Source organism: Parus major, chromosome 1 (assembly GCF_001522545.3).
Source record: "Parus major isolate Abel chromosome 1, Parus_major1.1, whole genome shotgun sequence".
Classification (NCBI taxonomy): Eukaryota; Metazoa; Chordata; class Aves; order Passeriformes; family Paridae; genus Parus; species Parus major.
In genome coordinates this window covers 88,706,446-88,729,235 of record NC_031768.1, presented here as the reverse complement: position 1 = coordinate 88,729,235, position 22,790 = coordinate 88,706,446, and the positions used below count along the sequence as shown (strand labels likewise).

Sequence of the window (22,790 nt, the reverse complement as noted above, 5' to 3'; positions counted from 1 at the left end):
CAGTACTGGCCTAAGTCTGTATGATGTGATAGAGCAGCTGACAGGCAATCAGAACACAGGTCAGTGCATCTTTCCCAGTGCAGGAGTTGCTTGGACTATGGGTCATGTACATACAAGGGAGTGAAAGAAAGCTGGCAACTCAGCAGATTAGAGAGCTTCAGCTGGTGATGCCACAATGCCTTCAGGCAGAAAGCTGAATGCTTTTACAGTGTTAAAGCACTGGGAAGGAGGAAAGAAGGCACAATGAAGAGAGGGATAGAGTAACTTTTCCATTATCTGTTTGAATTGATGCCTCTTTAGGGCAAGGGAAAAGAACATAAGGCAGGTCATTTGTCCCTTACAAAGCATCTGGATTAGATGGGCTGAATAGATTTAGAGAACCCCTATGGAAAGGAAAGTAATACTGCCAGAAACAGATCACAATGCTCACCTGACAAGACTGGTTTGGGAGATTCTCAAAAGCACTTCAGGTAAGAGCTTTTGGACAGGACTTTAAAAGTAATCTAAGATACTGCAGGATCAGAGGATAACGTCCTCACAGGGACAGAGAACTGATTAAAAGGCAGAACAATCCCAGTGTTCCACATGCAGTGAATGACTGACTGTTCATTCGCTAGATCCTGGTGTGGTAACTGTTCTTTAAGTAGTTACAAATAAGAGATAACAGCACACCTTGAGTGATTACAGAGGTGCCATAAATACCCAAGTTTTGAATACAGTGAGGGGAATGGGAGTTGCTGTAAAACCAGCAGAGCTTTGGGAAAGGACAACATAAATGATCAGGAGCACCTGCTAGTTTCCCTGTAAAGGATAACTCAGTTGTCCAATATTCTAAAGGTTGTTCTAAGAGGCAACTGGAATGAGGAAGGAGAAGAAAAAAATAAAAGCCAAGTGGTTTGGAGAACAGCTGCAGCAGGTTAAGTACAGCAAAGGTTTTCCACCCTCTGCAGCTGCTGGTGAGGTTGAAGTGATGAACGCTGCATTTCTGGTAGCAGTTCACTTCCAGCTGTGCCTTCCAGGCCCTCCAGCAGAGGTCAGGGAAGACAGCTGGAAGCAGCCACTCAAGACTACAGACAAGTTTCACAGCCTCAGCTTTGCTTTTGCACGTTATTCTAATAAATCCAGCAACTCCATCTGTTAATAAAGCAGTTTCCAGAGGAACTTAATAGAATACACTACAGAATATCTAGGGAAACACCTCTTTTCCTCCAGAACCTGGGACGCAGTGCAACTTCATCACTTCACAAATGGCACTTCAAAGGAGAAGAGTAGCACAGTGAAATTACAAACGATGGCTTTAAGAGAAGAGACTGGGATTGTTAAGAGAGATCAGTTTTACTTAAATACCTTTCTGAGAAAAGTCAGTATGGAAGGGTATGCGCTGCATGTTGAGACCAGTCACATTTACAAGGGTGGACCATAGTTTTTCAAAGACTGTGGCCAATATTTGCAATAACTAGCAGCTAATTTTAATACTTCAAACTTTTTAACCTATAAAGCCCAAACCTGAGTTCTTGACACCTGGTCTGTTTCCTTCCAGACTGTTCACCAATCAATGCAAAAATATTCCAGAACAGTTCCTCTTCCTCTCCTCCCTCCTACCCCCCAAGACAGAGGTCTTCTGGGAAGGGCTCATAACTTCAAGGAAAACAGACAAACAGACCTTGCTCTGCTCAGTTGTCAGATTTTGGCATTCATCACAGCAGCCCAACACACAGTTCAAGTCAGAAATCTTCTGAGTTACACAGTTTGACACATCTGAGGAACAGTTTATATCTGATTTCAGAAGGAAACAGCTAGACAGCAAAAAAATGCACATGACAAGTTGTAAATGACATAACTCAAATAGTGCACGTTTATTCTGAACGGTATTTCTAAAGAGTTTGAGAAAAACAAAAACATGCTCCTGATGTACAACAAGGGCAATGATATAGATTAAAAATGGACCATCTTATTGTAAAGAATTTGCTCCCCCTGCAACTTAACTTGTAACATTGAGAATGCATCTGTAAACTGCATACAGCATACCTTTCACTAAATCTTAACTCAAGAGACCAGGGGTGGTCTTAGCCAATTAATCAGGAAGCAGTTGCAGATTCAAAAGAAACATCCAAGTCAGCAAACACTTTACAAAACACAGACATTGTGCATAGCAGCTGACCCTGGATTACAACATGGGGGAGAATAAAACAATTTGGAGGATCAAATTTTTACTAGACACAGGGCACCATCAAGATTTAGCAAAATATCATGTAAGTTTGTTTCAATTGTCATATTTCAGTATGTCATATTTAGTTGGCAGGTTTAACCATTAGCTGCATCATGTAAACTCAGCCAGTTTCTGTATACACTAAATACATTCTCTCCCTTCCCCCTCCCAAAAATGAGGGATCTCTCTTCTGATGATTCCTTTTCTCCTGTACCATGGTTTCCTCAAGTAGGAGTCTTTCTGTAGGTAATATCTTCATACTTCAACCGAGGTATGACAAAGCCAGTTGCAGAGATTCAGGGATAACTTGTATATACACAATTTACACTCTAAAGCGGTTAGTCACATACATTTTTCTTGCTAGATCTTCATCCAGAACAGGAGGTGCTGGTGTTTTTTCTTCCCCACTGAAACTCCCAACTTTGGAAAAATTTAAGTTGTTCACAAGCTGTTATTTTCAAGCTAGAAGGATGTCCTTCTGCAGCAACAATCAAAGTAACTGAAGTTCTCTGCAGTAAGCCCACACTTGACACAATTTCAGTGTCTCTGGGTTAACAGCACTAAGATACAGCACTCTCCTCCCTCACTAAACACAACTGATAGACTAATAAAATACAACTGTTTGTCATCCAGAACTACTGACCTTCACTTGCCCTTATCCATGTACAGGGAACACCGTTTTCTTAAGAGTCAGATTAAACCTTGTATTCAAGATTCAACAACTGTTTTCCAGGATTAACAGCCTGGGAAAAGGAGTCTTAGATTTATTCTCTCTTCCACCTCCTACAAAATATTTTATCAGAAGTTACAATGAGGCAGGTCTGCTGTGGAATAGGAGCTTTAAGAATTGTTCTCATGGATACATTCATAGAATGATGGCAGCCCAAAGCAAAAAGAGACAGAAACAAAGGTTAATCCAAGTAAGTTCAGACATCAGACTTGTACTTTTAAACCTGAAGAAAAACTGTCTGTGAAACACACTGATTTGTGGAAGCCTACAACAACAGCAAATCCTAAGAGCTCATATCCCCACACCCATCTACCCAACCCAAACACTTACCACTTAGTTCTAGAAGAATGAAGAGCACTTTGCTTGGCACCAGAGGCAGCTATGGTCTGAGTTACAGCTGTGCTGCACGAACATCTTCAAATACAATACTATCTCTCTCTCCCTCCACATACTTCTCTTGGTTTGGTCTACAGATGGCCAGGGAAACTATGTTGGCATATGACAAGCTAATTGTGCTTTGATACATCCCCTTCTAGAAAGATGCTGGACTGCCAACATAACCACCATGAGCAGGTCCTAGCTGTACTGAAAATAAGCTTTTGTCAAAACTAGGCTGCCTCTGGCCAAGGGAACCGTTTGCGTTTTTCTAGCCAGAGTCTGCCACTGAGTGTTGCAAACTCAGGTGCTCGGACCACGCAGATGGGCTGGTGTTGGCCATCTGCCCATCTCCAAGACTCCATTAGTGCAAACTCAGCAAATTAAGTAGCTGTTTTCCAGCTCAGGACTGTCAAGATGCACTCCAACAAACACTACACATCTCTGTCCAAGAAGGAATAATTGTGTAGCAGCTCATATAGTCACCCCTGGGGTATCAAAGACCACCTAATGTGCAGCGAGGGGTGCCATCCCTTGCCTCACCACAATTCCCGTTTTGGAATCCTTGGTTCCCAAGTCACCCTCTAATGACTGGACAGCACCTACTAACCAGATGTATGCTGCAATGCACACTACAGGTTGGAGGCTTTCAGAGCGGAAGAATTCAAGATGCAGATCTAAACTTTGAAAAACAAACAGGAAAGGAATACAGTTCAGCATCTACATGGGGGATGGGGCAGGTTGGTGTTGTCTCAGCTCAGTGCACTTTCCCAGATGCTTGGAGAAGAGTCCAAGCTCAAGTTGGTATTTATATTGGCATACATAAAATTGCTGGCAACAGTGCCTAGAAAGGAGCACTGGTATTCACGCAAACAAAGCATGAAAGGATGCAAAGCAGAGCTTAGTACAGTTTACTGTAGCCTCAAAGTTACAGTACTAGGAAGAAGCCAGCCAGCCTATTTTCCAAACCCATAAAATGCTCTAATATACGCTGCTTTCTCCGGTGCTCCACGAACACCCTCTCACCAGAGGAGAACTGCATTATTACTACTGAACAGGGGAAGGGGAAAATAATCTTCAAAGGAGCAAAACCGCACAGTTCTTCACCACCTCCTCCCAAAGGAGCTCATAAACACAGCAAGCCAAGCCAATCCCAAGCAAATCCAGGAGACCCTGCAAAGCTATGTGATTAGGGTCAGATTCATGTCTGCCTTCTTAGCCTTGCTGCCTGGTTTCCTCAACCCTTACATCTGTCACCACAGATTCAGTAGCTGTAACAAAGTTATCTGGAGACAGGTGCTTGCCTTATGTCATCAAAGCTGGTAAGGTGGTCACAGTCACTTTTTCCATCCCAACAACACAGATAAAACTAACTGTCAATGAGCCCTGCAGAATTTCACCCATTTTTAAAGCAAGGGTGCTTCCTCAGGATTCATACTTTTACAAGGTTATTCTTGCCAACACCAGATCTAGCTCTTACTCTGGCAAAAGTCTGCTGGGAGTTGGGTAAATGAAAATAAGAAAAAACAAAGACCACTCTAAATCCTCCTCTCAGTCAGTTAAGAAGTGTAGCACCAGCTTGGGTGAGGAGTATTTTAAAAAAGCATTCAAAAAGATCAGCCCAGGCAGAGTGAAAAGGTATGGTAAAGTAGCCCACCCTTCTCAGCAAAAGATGGAGGAAAAAGCCATACTCAAAAATATTAGGAAGAACTAAATATACTTTTTTGAGGTGGGGGGATTAAGAGGAAGAGTGGGAAGTACTGAAGTAACATTCAAAGTAACATTGGGGGAGAGTAAAGTACCCTGTAGGTTATAAAAAACACAATGATGTAGGAGTCAAAGGACAAGATATTGCTTTGCCTTTTACCCCCCATTGGGTTTACATTCTGCTTACCGAAAGAGTAATTCTGAAGGAAACTTGTCATCAGGATAGCCTGCTCAAGCCCTCCACACCTCAAACTTAAAAGAGATCTGCACACCTTTTCCCACCCTAACAGAAAACAAAAACAAAAAACCAGCCCCCCCGCCCTCAAAATAAAAAACAAAAAAAAAAAAAAAAACCTACCAGAAAAGAGAGCTCAAAAAAATAATCAAAACCAACCAAAACCCAACCCCAAACGTGATTGGACAATCCTTGGAAGAAGCATTACATTTTGTTGGAGAGAGGTCAAGGAAAAAAAAATTAAGATGAAGGGATGAAGTAAAAAAAACCAAAACCAAAACAAAAAAAAACCACCCCAAAACAACCAAACAATAAAAAAAAAAAAAAGAGGCCTCTCTTTCCTTATTTGGCGACAAGCAAGTGCAAGAAAGTGTCCGCTGGGTTTTGTTCAGTTGTCGGTCTTTTGCACATCTGCGTTCTGGCCAAGACAAGGAGCTTTGAGGTTTTTCTGCAGCACGTGAGCATCTGCGGGCTCTATCCTCTTGTAGTAGTTCTTCTTCGTCTCAATGATCTCAAAGCCAAACTTTCTGTAGAAGTCAATTGCAGATTCATTGCTGATCTGGACATGCCTGGGATAGAAAAGGGCACGGAGAGACAGGGTCAGTATTCTGCCTCCATACTCAGAATGGTCAGAGACAAGAAAAACAGCTATCTAGATAGAGACAGGAACAGTGGTGTAAATCCAAGACTGGAAATGTTGGTCTTCCCAATTCAATTCTGGGCTAGCAGCTCCTGGATGGCCCATGGCTGTCAATAGTAGTAAATGTTCCCCCTCGGTAATACTCTTTCAAGGAACACAAAATAGCAGAGACTGAAGCATTACTACCTCAGCAATTTCAATTTTTCTTAATAAAGCAATATGGCAGATATTTAGTGGAAATATATAACAGAGTTTCAGTGTAAAGTAAACTTTAACCTCCTGTAGTAATACTTTGCAGATGACCAGAGTTGTCTCAGCAATGATCCCAACACACAGTAACATACAACTGGCAATGGTGTTTGATATGATTTTAACACCTTGCTTTACTCTAACTACTCCTCTCTCCTCACAAAACGCTGTAATACAAAAGTCCTATGGATTTATGAAGTCCTTTTCCCTTGTATTTACTTCCCCTAGAGTTTTACAGATTTTGCTAGTGTGTTTCAAGGTCTCCAAAACAAACAGCCATCAGCTCTTTATCCTAAGTGACTAGGACATTTATTTGCACAAGTTTTGTTTAAAAAAAGGAAAAGAAAAAATAAGAAAGAGAGAAAAGAAAGAAAAATCTTTGTCTCAAGAAGGGCATTGATTAAACACTCCCAAAACTTAGTGGACACTGCACAAGCTCATGAATCACTTTGCCATGACATCACACTGCATAATCATAGAACCAAATGAACTGTGGAAGCAACAGCAGAACAAAACAAAAGATCTTAGTGTTAAGCCAAATAAGCACCAAAAAGCTAAAAGGGAACTTTATTATAATGGCAAATGTAGGCACTGATATCAAATTTGATGCTAAACTGCATAGTATGTTCAAATAGAAGATGAACAAGCAATAGACATAGTAATAAAATCAACGGGCCACTAGAAGAACTTTAGCCAATTTTGGGGGCTATTTACTGTCATGCCAGAATCCTTAGTCTAGGAACCATAAAGAAGGATTTTGAAGGATTTGGGGTTTTGTCTTAAAATCAGCAAACTGTTCCTTCACTGTTCACACAGTAATGTGCAAAGGTAAAAAGGAAAGCCCCTGTCCCATTAGCAGGCATCTCAGAGCTCATTACTTCTCCTGAGGCAGGAGAGCAGGAGTAACGAGCCAAAAGAAGTTTCACACAGACACCTCTTTAAAACATGTCCCTCATACAGAGATGGCACAAAGCAACAACAGTAGAGGACGTGGAAGAGTCTGCACCTCCATAGCAGAAGTGGACTGACTAAGTTTGAGGAGAAAGTCACTCCATTTACAGTGATATCAGTGTCTGAAACTCCTCACAAAGTCTCTTCCACAGTCCTGGCAAGTATTCAGGGTGTAGTTCTGTGGCAGTGTAAGTCCATCCAAGCTGTACCTGCTGTGGGCCTATCCTTAGCAGTGCATTGTGCTTGCACTGGTGTGCTGGCCAAGGTAGTGATGGACAAGAAGGATTTAGCTTCAGCAAATCAGGCCAAAAACTGCATCAGCTCACTTGGTAACCACACAGACAGTAATACACAGAAAAAAGCAGAAGTGTGAAACCAGCAGCAAAGGAAAAGCATAGTTTTGGCATTTATGGATTTCAGTCTCTGTTTCCAGAGGGACTATTGGGGTGATTGCCCTCTATCCCAGTGCTTGTTCTCTTGTCTGCATCATGCCAAGTGCTTATGCAGACATGCAATTGATTAAAAAAAAAAATTTAACAAAACAAAGCACAAGAAAACCACGCCCAAACCCCAAAAACACACTAAAATGAAAAAACAAAAAAAGAAACAAAACTGAAAACAGCTTCCCCAGCTGGGTCAGGGCACTGATCTAGTTTATTGTGTTGCTGCACAAATAGCTGACCTGGCAGTGTGCAAGAATGGGAATAGCAGTCGGGTCTTATTACTGAATATAAACTTGGAGTGTTTGCAAACATCTCTGATATTCTAACCCACAGAGTGCTGTCATAAAAGACAGAAAGCAAACACATCACAACTTGCAGTATTTTCCATTGTGAAGATGAAAACCTTGTATGATAAAAATAAAATCCTTTTTAAAAAGGTTTTCTTTTTTCTTACACTGGAATTTTGCTCTAGAACATAATTTTGTAATTAAACTACTTTCAAATTCAGCAAATTTGCAGAACCCTTTCTAAAGCAAGCACACTTTTGGTTTTCTCAGCATTACACAACAAGCCCAGAATATGACAACCCCTGGCTTTCCTGCTAGTACTTACAAGATGTCCCATGACCCCACTAAAATATACACTAAACCCACACTTAGATCTCCATCCCTTTGCTCCCATATCTATCTCTATCATGAGAGATACGAGATAATGCATGAGTGTTACTCATTTACTTACAGATAGATGTTGTCAAAAGTGCCATCTTTTTCACAGATGTTTAAGACATGATTCAACATTTTCGTTCCTGCCAAAAGATAAAGAAGATACTTAAGAAAACTAGAAGGGTACAATTAAATCTGTACTTACCTAGGTGCTTCCCTGAGGAGAAGCAGGTTAACTGTAGGGAGACTAAAATGATAGAGTGTGAAAACTAGGAAAGGCAAATAAAACATGATGTATAAGTATTTTACTCTTTCTGACTGGTCATAACCCTTAATTCATTGTTTCTTTGAAAAAGAAATAAAAATCACAACAGCCAGAAGCATATGTATAAATCAGCTTATTTTAATACTAATTTCGAGGTCTCAAACTCAGCTCAAAATACTGCCAAAACGTTGTGTAAACCAGTGAGGGAACTGGTAAGCTTTTCTACTAAAGATGTAGTAAAATAATATAAGATAAAGTTATCTTTTAAATCCAGTTTGTCAAATCAAACAGCTTACTGTAAATCTTGATTAATCTGTACTATGGGTTTGCAATGTGGAGCAAAGAATTAAATGCAGTAGAGACAAAATCAGGTACTACCCCTGAGCAGCAATGATCAGTAGTGACAAAGACAAAATAAATAGAAAGCCCCTACATTTAGAAGAGTGAAGGGAGAAGCCAATGAAGGAACACTGTGTTCTACTTACGTATGACTTGCATACTGGTTACATATATCTGACCAATTATTTCACTCTCTCTCTGCAACAATTTCCACATCCACAGAAGGAGTGTATTTACATCACAATATAATATAATTAAGATTAAAGTAATCTGAAATCCTGAATTAAAAATTCCTACAAAAGGCTCATTTCTGAAAGGCAGAGAAAAATGAGCACATGATAAATCACACTCTTTTCCCTGAGTCCCTTCCAAAGAAATCAGTAGTCCAAAGTCCACTAACTTGGTTAAAAATCTGAAAAAGCATTTAGAAAGCTGGACAGCAATCTGGTTTCTTTGATGTCTCACATAGAAAAGAAGACCCTCCTTACCTATTCCTAGCCTTCGGTAGGGTGCCAGGCATCCAAGTGTCATGATGTACAGTCTCTTCTGGTTCTGGGAGTGATCCACCCTACAGCACACTGCTCCCACTGCAATATCATTGAAATATGCTGCCAGGGAGGGAAACAAAGGCTCATCAGTAACAAGTCTCAAACTACACATACAGCTCTTTCATCTACACCTGCATCTTCCTTCTTCCCTCCCTCCCCTCTTGCTAATTCTCCTATCCAGAGAAAACTACATAGATTTTGGATTCACACTTGGAATGAAGTCACCAGTGCTGCTTTGACACAGTGGTTGCTTACTACTGTTCACCAAACAGCAATGACATTAGGAGGTAAGCTGGCAATGCACAGCTGTTTTCTTCTGTAACATAAAATATGCCTATTCCCAGTAGGATGTAATCTACTTAGCACATAGACCCTCTGTGGCTTCTTTGAGGTTCTTAAACAGTTATTTTTTCATTATGTAAAACAATTAAGTAGAAGGAGCGGCTATTCCATTATGCTAAAACCATTACGGATAGCAATGATGACCACTTCTGCCACCACAGCCCACAATTACTGGCAAGAACATTTGTACCTAGTTTGGCAAGTTCGCCAACCTCCAGTACATCTTTGTAGAACTTGTCATTGTAGCTGACAGGAAAAATGACCTGGTTTAGCCTCTTCAGCTGCTTAATGTTGTGTGGTGTCACATCTCCCAGCTCGATCCGGCTACTGGAACAAATCAAAACATGCTTAACATCTGACATACTGCAACATTTTTAAGGACACCCAAGATTAATTATTTTGCTCATGCTTAGAAACTGTCCCACCAAATAGTCAGTTCAATGCATATTTGCCATGTCCAACCCATACAATCAAGTCTTACGCTGGTGGCTGATTTAAATCCCAAACCTAGTTTCAGTCAGTTCTATACAGTCAGAAGTTTCTCTCAGGCCACACTAAAAACACGTATACCATAGTACATGTGTGGTTTTACTGGGTGGGAGACAGGAGAACATGGATCTCTCCAGAAGCATTAGCTTTAATGTTATCCCACTTATTTCCCCTCTGATCATCAAGATCACAAGAAAAAAAATGAAAAACCTAAAGAAAATATAGGAGGAACAGGAAGCTAGAATGAAGACCAAAGAAATTAAGTCCTTATCCATGCTTCAAAGACAGTCTCAATTTTACCACCTAGCAATATAAAGCTTATGCTTAGATAAAGTCATTATTAGACATCTGTCTCTAAAAACAAACGGTACTGCATGCAACAAATATGTTAAGCTTGTTAATATGCAAAGTGTGCCCTTCTCAAGGTGATATCTGCATCTACTTTGATCATCACTGAAATCTTTCTTCCTGCTGAGACCAGAACCACAACCTTAAAATACACTGAATTATACTGAGAAGAAACAGACCAAGCTTCTTTCTTTTCTAAGGCTAACTTCCTGTCAGAAACAGTATACATGCAGAAGAAAATTTAAAAAAAAAAGAAAAATAAATTTAAAAAGAAAAATATTAGTTATCCTTGGGTGAGTGCAAGCAGTTTTAACAAGGATTACAAGAATGAAAAATAAAAAGACCAAGACAATCAAAATCTTTCTTCCAAATGATCACCGGAATATGTAGGCAGGTACGAAGCCAGTGCACATGGAATTAGAAAAGCACACAATTCTAGGTTCGTAGCAGCCTTGTTTTACTGAATAGATATGAGCAACCAGATTGTTTCCCACCTAAACAGCAGTAAAGACACTGTTTGCTCTCAAAATTCCTTTCTTCATGTATGGCCATTTGCACAAGTCCCTTTGAGAATTATATTCCAACACAAACGAAGTCCTGAGCTAATAAGGATGATGTTCTTACACTACAGAAGTACTCCCAGTGTAAACAAGCATGCAATCAAACTTATTAGATGGTGGAGAAACTACAGTACTTGTTTTATGCCCAGTTTGGCAGAACTGCTCAGCCTAGCACAGCAGGGCTTCTTCAGGCTCACAGAAGGCAAGTTCTGATCCCAGCAGTGCTGCTGCCTTTTCCTCACAAAGGGCAGGAATAAAACTGTGGCATTTGGGTTCCTGGGTATGTTTGTGTCCATGAAAGAGTTTTGCTGGAGTAGGGCACCTCAGTAATCTCTTACTAGGAGGGAAGAGAAGACTGAAGAGCCCCTTTTGCTGCAGCCTGCATGAGAGTAGAAACCAAAGGGAGCAGGTCTCAACTGCCCAGCTTGGTCAGATGAGTTGCAGTGCAAGAGGTCAGCAGGGGAAGAGCCAAACCTCACATTCACAATCAGTTACAGAAAGCTTAGAAGTCTTCTCCAAATAACATTATATTAACCTTGGTGATACAAAAAGTATCAGTAGTTCCAAGCTTCCCTAGGTCAGCAATGCCAGCAAGATGAAATCACAACAAAGTTGCTCTACATCATGTCTCCTTTTGAGCAAAAATCCCTGACACAGACCATTACCAGGTAGTGTTTTTTAATATTACTTTAAGATTACTTAGTTACTAATCAAACAAACTAGGCATTAGAAGATAGTCACTATGAAATATTTATGATGACAGTGCAACAGTCATAATTACTATTATAATAAATTACCAGAGGCAGCCAGGATAAGATGGCTAAGAAAGGTAACATGGCCAGAAAATGGATCTTCACCAAGAAGGTTTCAGACACAGAACAAATAAATAAATGCAGGAGCAGAGTCTAAGGCTGGGAGCTGCTGAGCCAAGACATCACCTCTGAGGCTGGCATCAGGCTACAGAAGTGAGCTCTGTTAGTAGATGGCTAAAAGGCATTCGCTGACACGTTTCCTCAAGCCCTTGGACTTTTCCCTTCTATCTTTCACCACTTGCCACATTCACTGCTGCCTCCTGCCATCTCCTGCTGCTTGTCTCCTGTGCTCTGTCACTATCTGGTTTGTCCTTGCAAGAATTGCACCAGGGACAGTATCTTATCCTGGAGAATAATATGAAAGAGGTTTGAGAAACACTGCAGGAAGCATAAATCAATATGCTAAATATCTGTTTAAATAGCGTGTACTCAAACCATAAATTACTTTAATGTATAGCACTGGGACTGCTGCCGAAAGCAGCAGTCTTGCTGTGCCTGAGCCACTCATTTCCATCCTTATGCTGGCACAAACGTTTGTGCAACAATGTGGTAAACCAACACTGATTAAAACTAACCTGGACAAAAAAGTAAAGTTTTGTTTTAACCCACATCAGTCCCCTGATTAGGTTCACCACACAAGTCCTCCGCTAGCATGAAGAAAAGGTTGCAATAGGCAGAACTAATTGGTTCTTGAGCAGAAGTGCCAACTCACCCTCACTTAAACTGGAAGTACTGTTCAAAAGGAGGACAGGGATGTAGATTATCCAACACATCTGTGAGCACAGTCTAGAGATACTGTGCTACACTTTATCATTGATGGAACAATGTGCACTTTGATCTCAAGAACTTAAAAAAACTACTCCAAATAGCCAAGACAAAGCACCTATAACAAAGGACTCAAAGTTATCAGTCCCTTCTTTTTACCAGAGTAAAACAAGCAGCTTTGTGTGGGGCTTTTTTAGTCGTTTGGGTTTTTTATTTTTTGCTAGTTTTTTTGTTTTTAACAGCTGTTTACAACTTCACCTGCTTATTCAAGTGAAGTCTCAGCCAAATCAGTAACTTAAGCATGTTTACTATGTCAGCTGAGGTCCAACTAGGACAGTCCTGCGCATTCCAGCTTAGTAGAAAGCGTACCAGAAACACTTATCCTCTGCTGTTGCAAAGAAAAATTTTAAATTATGAGCTCAAATTAGCATACAAGAGAATATAAAGATGTGTAAAGAACCAGAAGTGTCCAGAAGTGATATGCCCTTCCATAAAAAATTATTTGACTCTATGATGCCACCAATATTTCTAAGAAGATCCACACTTACTACTGGCACCCTACAGCTCAAATGGCACTCCACGGAGGATGCAATAGTCAGCTGTACTCTGTCTTAGATTTCAAAGCTTCTGGGACAAGCAAGTCACCCCACCTCAAGCAATTGCTTTTAGCACAGAGCAATGAGAGACTCCCAGCTTATCAGGTCAGGCCTCTTACTGCTACAGTATTCTACAAATCCATACACTCTCTTCAATGGAATACCAGCCTTCTGAAACCACTTAAGCATCTTCCATTGTAGGGCTGCTCCCAAGCTACCATTATCCTCAGTTAGTTATTCCAGTGTACTCAAATGTACAGCTATCTGGAGATGATGGGTACCATTGCACAGGCCTTTTCAGAGAATCATCATGATCTCTTCATACCTTTCTTCTAACTAAAGCCAAGCTCCTGGCGCATCCTGTAAGACTAGCTCTTAACTCCTACTCTCATCATACTAGCTCTTCCTTACATTCCTTCTGATTAAAGTTGATTTTCCTTAAACATGGCTAACCAAAAGTGCTAACAGCAGCCCAAACACTATTGTCTTTTACAGTGGCAGTAAGTTTTTCCTGTCACTACCAGAAGCATTTCCCCGACATATCCTAGGACTACGTTTGCATTTTTCACAACTGCTACATTCCATGCCTTGGTTACTGGGGGAAAAAAACACTTGGAGAATTCACTAGTGAAGGGAATTGGTTCCTGGTGGACAGGCTGCTATCTGTTAAAAGTGCACAGCAACACTGTCCAGCGATGTAAGAGCGGAAGTGAAGAGTGATCCACCAAATCTGAACAGAAGTGTGACTTTCGTGAGGTGACAGGCGCCACTTCCTGAAACTGGATGCGTGCCCAGAACACTGGCATTAACACTCCTGCTCTTGCATGCCAGTGTCCTAAGATACTCCAGGCATTGGCTAGGAAAAGCCTCACACGTTTTGTAGGACCAAATGCAATCTAGTTAGTCCCGCTGCAGTTGCATTGCTCTGCCTGCCAACTTACGGGGTCATTATTTGAACAATCTACTTTTCCTACAATGTTAGGATACTGGTGGAAGTAATGCAGGCTACACATGAGTGTTACTTGTGCTAGGACTGCCTTTCACTGCTCAACATATACCAAAGGAGAACTATACAGTATATACACTATACTGCTACGACAGCTCAAGAGGCAGCCAATTTCTAGCTACAGTTCAAGAGGAAACAAATTTACTCCCTGGGAATACCAAGTGCCGAACACTAGTTTAGAACCAAGAACAGGGAGAAAAAGGGAGAATTTTAAATTTCTTAATGCTGTAAGAATCTCAGTCTCATTCAACTTTAAATAGTGCAAGTCTCTCCCCAGAGGGATGTGCCTGACTGAAACAGATCTCCATGTAACTGATAGCTGGGCTTAGGCTTTTTGAAGGCATCTGGCAGGCTAAATTTAGCAGAGCTGTATCTGAAACTTGCAAAACTTACTGAGAAGTCAGGGGAGGCAGCAGGAAGAAATGGGCCCTAACAAATTAAGAGGACTTCAGAGAAGGTTTGTCACCTGCTAAGCCGCCAGCCAGCTTTATTGCTTCTATTTTGGCTTCCAAGTCAAAGCAGGAGTCTAGACAGGATAATCCACTCATAAAATAAAACCAAACCAGAATTATGAAGGCTGTAGACCTGAAGGGTGTGGCTCTGCTTAGATTCTAAGGCCGAAAGAACCTCTCCTAGTGTTTTGGGGTCCGAGGTTGTTGGGAGTTTTGTGAGGTTTTTTGATTGGATTGGTTTTGTTTAGTTTTTGGTTTTTTTAATAGATGAGCTGTCTTGCTACTCACACAAGTTAGTCTAGTTCTTGTGGGCAGACCAGAATGTTTTCAATTATCTCAAAGATCTGTGGGCTGCATACCTACTCTGCTTCATTTGTCAGAAAACCAAAAGGATAAGTACAAACCTAGCATTCAAAAAGTCTTACCAATTTGCTCTGAGACCCCCTGATCTTCTTTAGTCCTGCTTAGTACTGAAAATATGTATTGCATGACACCTGATACCCTGCTGGAGGTTACCCCCAGTTCTGGCCTGCAGATGGGCACAGTGATGTACAGAAGAAAATGAAGCAATTGTAGAATCAGAATTAACAGAAGACTTCATTCAAGACTTGCAAGTTTCCTGGATCTCACTGTGAACAGGTTTCAATGTCATGCATCATAATTCCCCAAGACATACATCAGACCCTAGCTGCCTCTCCCTTTATCATAAAAAAAGGAAAAAACATTGAGAGCACATGACAGACACATTTCTTCACTATATCTGGATATCATATAATTTACTCTGCTTCAACCTAGAAAACCTGACCACATACAAAAGACTGCCCAGTCTTCACGTGCAAGAAGCAAAATTATGCTATAATAGCCTCACAGTTTTTCCAGCTGAAACGTGTCCTAAGTCTCAAATCTTCGAGTGAAAAATAAACTTTCCCAAGAACATTATAAGCTATCCCATCCTGCAGATGGATACAAAGACCAGGAATCATTATGGTCAGCTGACAGGATTTTCAAACTCTAAAATAAATGCAGCTAGTCTAGAACAGAAAAGCAGACACACGTACATCACTTAAGTTGTTCATAAAATTCTGCTGCACCAGAGCACCTCACAAGATTAAGGCCTAAATATTTCATCAGCCTATCCCAGGTACATCAATATCAGGTGAAAGAGGAAACAACTTGTCTGCAATCATACAGCAGATAAAGAGCTGCCACAAATCCCAACTCTTCGTTGCTGCTCTAACCACTTTTCCTTACTGGTCAAGTAAGCTTACAAGAACATTGATTTTGATCTGTGATTGTTAAACAGAAGTACTTCACTATTTTGAAACAGCTTGCCTCAAAATTAGTTTTGTACCTCCACTAATTATATCCTGAGACACCTTATAGATTACTGCTGCTTTCCACACTCTCAAATGTTCCCAGACCTAACAATTATAACCCTTACCTTGCCTCCCAGAAGATCATGACCCTTTGCTAATTAGTGTTCATTAAGTACCTGATGATCATCAGGTAAGAACAGAGGCTTACCTTCAAATTCAAAATAGAAGTGATGCTTACAAAGTACTTTATTTACATAAATACAGCTTGAGGGCACTTCTTGTATGTACACAGGTTACAAGCAATTGACATATCCAGTGAAAATAATTTTTCTGCTTCACACAAACTATTTCTATAGGTAACTGCAATACATTTCTTTACAAATGCCTTTGTCCATTGGAATAGTGGGGGGAAAAAAAAAAAAAAAGTTCATTATGGGTTTACTACCTATACTTTGGATTGCAGTCCCAGAGTTGGGTTTAACAAGGTGTTCAAATCACACATTACATTAATAACATACCATGAAAAATTAACTGAATGTGCTATCAGTTTTATGTGCCTACCTTAAAAAACACTTCTAAGGCAACAATAATTTTTTCTCCCCCATCCTCCTCCTAATTTTCACTAAGAACAAATTATTCTCAAAATTTTCTGCCAAAGGTCTAAAAACATATGTCCTTTAACTGCAATTTTCAATTTAATTTGTGATCTTTGCTGACAATTCCAAGTGCCATGTAGAGAAAACTTTAATGAGCCTTCAGCTTCTGCCCAGATCCCATCCCATACTCTCAAGAGAACAAAAATACAATGCTCAGATGGTGGAAATCAGATTTTTTTCAGGGTTAGATATTCTAGTCTGCTAAAGGCTAAAAATCACAAGGAACCTGGAAAAGAACAGGGAGACGGAGAAGAAGGCCAAGTGAGCTCTGGAAGTACATCATGCATGAAGACCTTCCTATGAAGCACAGTATTTTCAATTAATTAAAGAGAAAAATACTCTGCCCCTGGGAAAACTCAAATATCTTAATCTTAGTCACCAAGTGACAGTGTTGTGGAAATGGTTTTGGCTCTATTTTCAATAAAGCCTAAAGTACAATTTCCTTCTCATAATGAATTAATTCAATAAATTTGACACAAATACACAGTTACCCCATTTCAGTGCTGTGCTTCTCCATTCTCAGGTCTTCAAGGCCAAGAGTCTCCAAATAATCAGGTATTCTTCTATACACACTCTCTCTTATCCCTGGCTTCTCTGCCTCAAACTCTCTCCTGACAAACTTCCACTGTCTTACAACTAACTCCCACATGGATTACTTCTTCCCTTCCCCTTTTCCAGCCAGGAGTAGAAAGTAATCCTGACATTGCCTATCTCAGAGCAGGAGGGATGCAAGGAAGTACTGCATTTCTCTCTTATCAATTCCCAAACAAATGTAAAGATCCAAATTTTTATCTTCTTTCCTCTTCTGGATAAAAATACCTAGCACCTTCTCAGATCATTGGTCTGAACAGTGCCAAATGGGCAAAGCTCTTCAAGTTCTGAATGACTTCCACTTGGACTAAAGTATTTTTCTGGATCAATCATCAGCCATTATTCCCCATTTTAAAAGAGATTTAGTGTGGCAAAGGAGGATGCATCATTTCTTGTCCTCAGGAGATGGCAGCAGAGTCTGTGGCATTTGGTGATTAACTAATGCTACTACATTTTTCACAGAAATGTCCTGAACTACCAAGCCACATCTACATGCAGAAAGAACCAAATGGTCAAACAATACTCAAAACACAAGACTGGGTTCTAAAGTGATTCAGTAACATGGCTACAACCTCTCTCGTACCTTCCTACTTTGTGGAATGTCTTAATCTGGTTATGGAATTAAACTTGAAGTGGTCAGAGTTATAAATCACGTTAAAGTACCTATAATAAACTGCATTGAGTTTTTTTTATAAAGAACTTAGAAGGTGTTAAGCCATTTGTAAGCTTGCATATAGGCAAGGTCTAAATTTACCATCCATGAAAATAAATGCAGACTATAGCTCACACTTGGATGTTTCTAGGTTCAGAAAAAGCCTAAAAATAAAGTGATTTTCAAGCTCAATTACCTTTTTTGTCCTGCCTCCAGTGCATATGACTATTCAGCAGTTTTCTCATAAACTTGGAACTTCCTCCCATATATGTTAAGCTTAGCACCGTGCCGAGCAAACGGAAACAATTCAGCAGCTCTGCACAAACTGTCATACTAACTCAGGAGAAAAAAAAACCCTCCCTGTTCTCCTCAGAGATCATATTCAGTAAACCTTGAAAGATTTACTTCTTGAATCCAGGCAAAAAAAGCAGAGGTATCAGAGGTTACCCATAATAACTCCCCGCACTTCAAAAACAATATGGTTAATTTTCTGTTATGTTCAGTACTCCCCAGCTGTGATGTTTCTCTTACAAAGGCAGCCAGAGCAGCACAAGTCTGCAAAGTCTCAGTGTTGGGAAGTTCTCTCTCCCTCTCAGTACCTGTTGCATAGGATGTAGGCTGTAGGACTCTTCCACAGAAAGTCAGGAGAACTCCTAGAAACTGCAAAACTTGGGACTTAGCTGCAAACACAACAAAGTTGAGAGGCAATCTCCTAGGAGTGTCTCACCCAAAAGCAGTGCACACTTCTTTCTAAGGCTGGTTTAACACACAGCACCCCACTTACTCCCTGTTTCAATCAGTTTTCCACCACATGGCTCAAGATGTGCTGCCGCATGAGAATCTCCCAGGTGTTTCCCATCAAAACTGAAGAGGGATTTGGTCAATGTGATGAAATAACACATGCACAGGATCACAGGCACTGGGCCCTGCTTGTAACACGCACTACTGGCTCCACGTATGTGACAATCCTGGTCACGCAGCACGTATGGAGCATGCAATGGAGCACGCAGGTCCTGCAATAGCCTTGTGTAATGTGATTTTTTAGGGAAGGCCATCAGGGAAAGGCTGGATGACTTATTTTCATAGGTTTCATCTGCACTGAAGCAAGTCAGAAATACAACCTTACTTTAAGATATCAAATGTCACGGACAGCAATCAGCAAATGCTCAAGAATCAATGCTAGACTTCCAGTTTTCTCTCCCTAAAACCAACAGCATAAGAATCATAAGGAAAACACAAAACCACTGAGCAGTAAGTGAATCAACACCATGAAAATAGCAAAGTGCAAGGAGTGTTACTTACATCTGGTCTATAAAAACAACCAGATTACTATAGACAGTGGAACCCGAGTCCCTATTTTTCCTCAGGCAAACACAGCTCTACAATAGATTTTTAAATTCAAGAACTGACAATAATAACATATGTTAAACTAAAAAATAATTAAATCTCTAGAGAATCACAAGGTTCAATTATAGAACAGTGAATTACCTCATTTTTTCAAGTCACATTTAAGGAAAAAAGGGAAACACAATGAGACTAATCGATTAAAGTTATTCAGAAGGTGAGGATAGAGTGAACATAAAGCCAAGTCTCACAAAACCAGGTGGAAGCTAACAGCAGTCCCCAGTTCAGAAGATTGTGTTTAACTCATCAAATAACAGAAAACCCACAAAAATGTAAGCAGCTGAGAAAGCACAGAAATCTTCTATTTCTGAAACCAGAGGTCCTAGGGAGAAGAGGTCACCTCACCTCAAACTCCCTGATGACAGAGACATTACAACCTGCTATGCATTATTAACACACATCTATCTGCTATTTTGAATTCAGAGAGCTAAGAAGGAAGGCTGCAAGCAACATACATTGACTACACAGTCTTTTAGATGTGAAATTTCATGCCAGTGAACTGGATAGTTTATTTTTTAATTCTTTTTCTGCCGAAGTAGACTCTTCATAATGACAGCTGGTCAAACATCAGCTGCTCTAAGCAGTTCCAAAATCATCTCTGCATTTTGTGGTATGGGTTACAATGCAGTGCATACATTCCCAGAAAAAGCAATCAGATAGAGTCAGTTTATTCAGAAGGACTTGTCCACAATTTTGGATTCAATACCGAAGACACACCAGATCCCTTCAAGCCCATCAGTTTCTGTACGCTGGAAGCTGAAGCTTTAGATCTATTTTTGGACCCATCTTTTGACAGTACTTGTACTTTAGGGATCTTCACCGATCTTTGTAACTTAAAAAACAATTTGGATTTGTTCCAATTGTTCTGTGTAATTTATACATTCCTTTTGAACTATTCTCTAGTCCTTTGAGTCTCATTGTATTTAAATGGGGTTATTTTTCAATTTGAGCTCTGTCGGCATATTTGCGTCCATCTGAATTTTTAGAGAACACCTGGATTCAATATGACAATCTGCACAGGAATACGAATTTATTCTGCACCAGAACTTGCTGTGTGGTGCTAACAGTGTTTTGGCAAGACGGGAATATGCTGTTCTACAAAGAGATGAAAGAGTACCAGAAGAGCAGAAATACCAAGTAGAGAACCCAAAGCAGTAAGCCCTGAAGTTGAACCAGAAATAAAGCTGCCTGTAAGTAAAAGTGAAGTAACAGAAATAAAGTTTGGTGCTCTGGAAGCAAAAGAGTGGTATGCAGGTTTTTTCTCCATAGCTTTTTATTTAAAAAAAAGTTACAAGAAGTAAAAAAGTCCATGAAATGAGAACTCACGATCAGCACAAGCAAAGCCAGGTTTGCTCCTTGCGGAGCATGGCAGACAGCTCTGGCCATGCCCTGCCAGGAGATCCCCACAGCTCCAGCCTGGCACGCCTGGGCTGCTTTCCCACTCACACATCCAGGTCCCAGTAACCCCATCCCAGGACTGACATACAACCAAAGCAAGGCTAAGCTGTAGCAAACAGCAGAACGGTCAACAAAGGATAAAAAGAAACCCAGTTCTGTCGGGAGCGCTGCGGAACCACGGCTGATCTGTGCTGCTGCTCTTCTCGCAAACTCCGCCGTCCTCATTACAAGGTGACTAAGAGTGGGGATGCCCCGTTTTATGTAGGGTGGTGCAGGTGGATGAAGGGCTGTCCAACACCCCAAACACACTTATTTTATGTCAGCTGAGACTTTGTTTATCTGCAATAATCCCTGAACCTCTTTCTACAGACACCTGCCAGCCCCTCACGACGCCTGAAGCTGCTTACACGCTGTAAGAACCAGCTAAGAGTCTGTTATCAAGCAGTCTTGTATGACCTCACCCCTATTGCTAATAAGCTAAACCCCTTACCATTTCTTAGTAAAAGCTTAAGTGATTCAGCTTCCATTCACCCTGCCTTAAGCTGCCAAACTGGAATAATAATACCCATCATTGCATAACACCAGTTCCAAGGGGACTGGTTTAATGCTCTTTTAAGAAACAGCTGGGGAAAACTTCCTTTGTACACTGAAGAAACTGAGGCACAGAATAGGAACAAGCACGTTTTATGGAGCACAAGTGATGCTAAAATTAATAAACATTAGGTGGTTTAACCAACATTAAAAACCTGTCCCAAAGTGACCTGGACAAGGTCAGGGAGGTCATCTGACACCAAAGCACAACTGTGAGTGTAAAGGCCTCCAGTCTCCTGTACAAAAACAGCACCTCATTGCCCCCACTGAGCAGGAAATCAGTGTTTGCAGCCAACCAGATTTGAAATCTCTAGTTTTTAGGAGACAGAGAGAAGCGATGCCAGGCCCAAAGCAGAGGGTGTGCTATAGAAACATGACACAGAACACAGCTCGTTTGTCATCCATCCACGCTGTGCAGCCTCCACGTAGCAATTAAAGACTTAAAAAAACCAAGAAAAGTGCTAAGAGGATGTTGCACACAATAGCAATGCAAAACCACACACATCCGAGGCTGGCAGCTTTTTCGCACAGAGCGAGCGGCGCTTCTTTGCTACCGCCAGACAAGGACCAGACAGGGAGGACAACCCGGCCAGCATCCCTGCCCGCTCTGCAGATCGCTGGACCCCGCAGGGCGGGATCCCCCCGAGCACGAGGAGCCGTCGCGTCCCGCCCGCTCCAGCGCGGGGCTAAGGGCGGATAATCCTCGCTCCGGCGGCGGCACAATCGTGACGGCGCGGGAGCCCCGCGGGCAGCTCCTGCTCAGCCCAAAGGGCGCCAGTGGCGGCACCGCCGGTTTTTCTCGCCCAGAGGGACTCCCCGGCACCCACCCGACGCTGGCCGTGTCCCAGAGGGTGGGAGGGACGCAGCGACACCCCCCGAGCTCAGAGGCGGCGGCACCGCTCGGCCCTCTCCGCCTCCCGCCCGCCGCGCCGCCCGGGCCCGCCCCGCTCCCCGCTCCCCGCTCTCCGCTCCCCTCTCGGGCGGGCCCGGCCCGGGCCGAGCCCCGCACTCACCCCTTCATGGTGCGTCCGCGGCCTGCCCGGCGTCCGCACTGGCTGCGTCCAGGGCCCGGCGGTGCGGGTGCGGCTCCGGCCTCCCCGTACTCAGCGCGGGCGGCTCAATCTCCTCCTGATCCCGATCCTGATCCCGATCTTGATCTTGATCCCACTCCCGCTCCACATGGGCCTCCGCCCGCCCCGCCCCGCCCCGTGACCCCTCACCTCACGCCGCGCGCGCGCCCCCGCCCCGCCCGCCATGACCCACCCGCCCCGCCCCATCCGCGCGCCCCCGCCGCGCACGCGCCGCGCCCCGCGGGGAGGGGGAGGATTGGGAGGCCCCGCGCGTCTCGGGGGCGGGGCGCGGATTCCTTCACGTGATGCAGAAGGACCAATCAGCGCGCCCCACCGCGCTCGGTGCGCTCCTGCGCGGAAGCGGCCCCGGCCGGGCGGGCGAAGCTCCG

The 22,790-nt window shown here is 42.1% G+C and overlaps 1 protein-coding gene across 3 annotated transcripts; it reads right to left on the bottom strand.

Moving 5' to 3' along the window:
- Window positions 1-1,828: 1,828 nt before the first annotated feature.
- Window positions 1,829-22,533, bottom strand: NAA50 (N-alpha-acetyltransferase 50, NatE catalytic subunit). Of its 3 annotated transcripts, none has more exons than XM_015644308.2 (5): window positions 22,345-22,533; window positions 9,886-10,022; window positions 9,294-9,413; window positions 8,278-8,344; window positions 1,829-5,825 (listed from the first exon to the last, which is right to left on the bottom strand). In XM_015644308.2, the coding sequence occupies exons 1-5, from the start codon at window positions 22,350-22,352 to the stop codon at window positions 5,645-5,647; spliced, it is 513 nt and encodes a 170-aa protein (XP_015499794.1). In that variant the 5' UTR covers window positions 22,353-22,533; the 3' UTR covers window positions 1,829-5,644. The 3 variants fall into 3 exon arrangements, with proteins under 3 accessions (XP_015499794.1, XP_015499803.1, XP_015499783.1); XM_015644317.2 differs by having other exon boundaries at window positions 9,886-10,019; XM_015644297.1 differs by lacking the exon at window positions 22,345-22,533 and having other exon boundaries at window positions 9,886-10,072.
- Window positions 22,534-22,790: the final 257 nt, after the last annotated feature.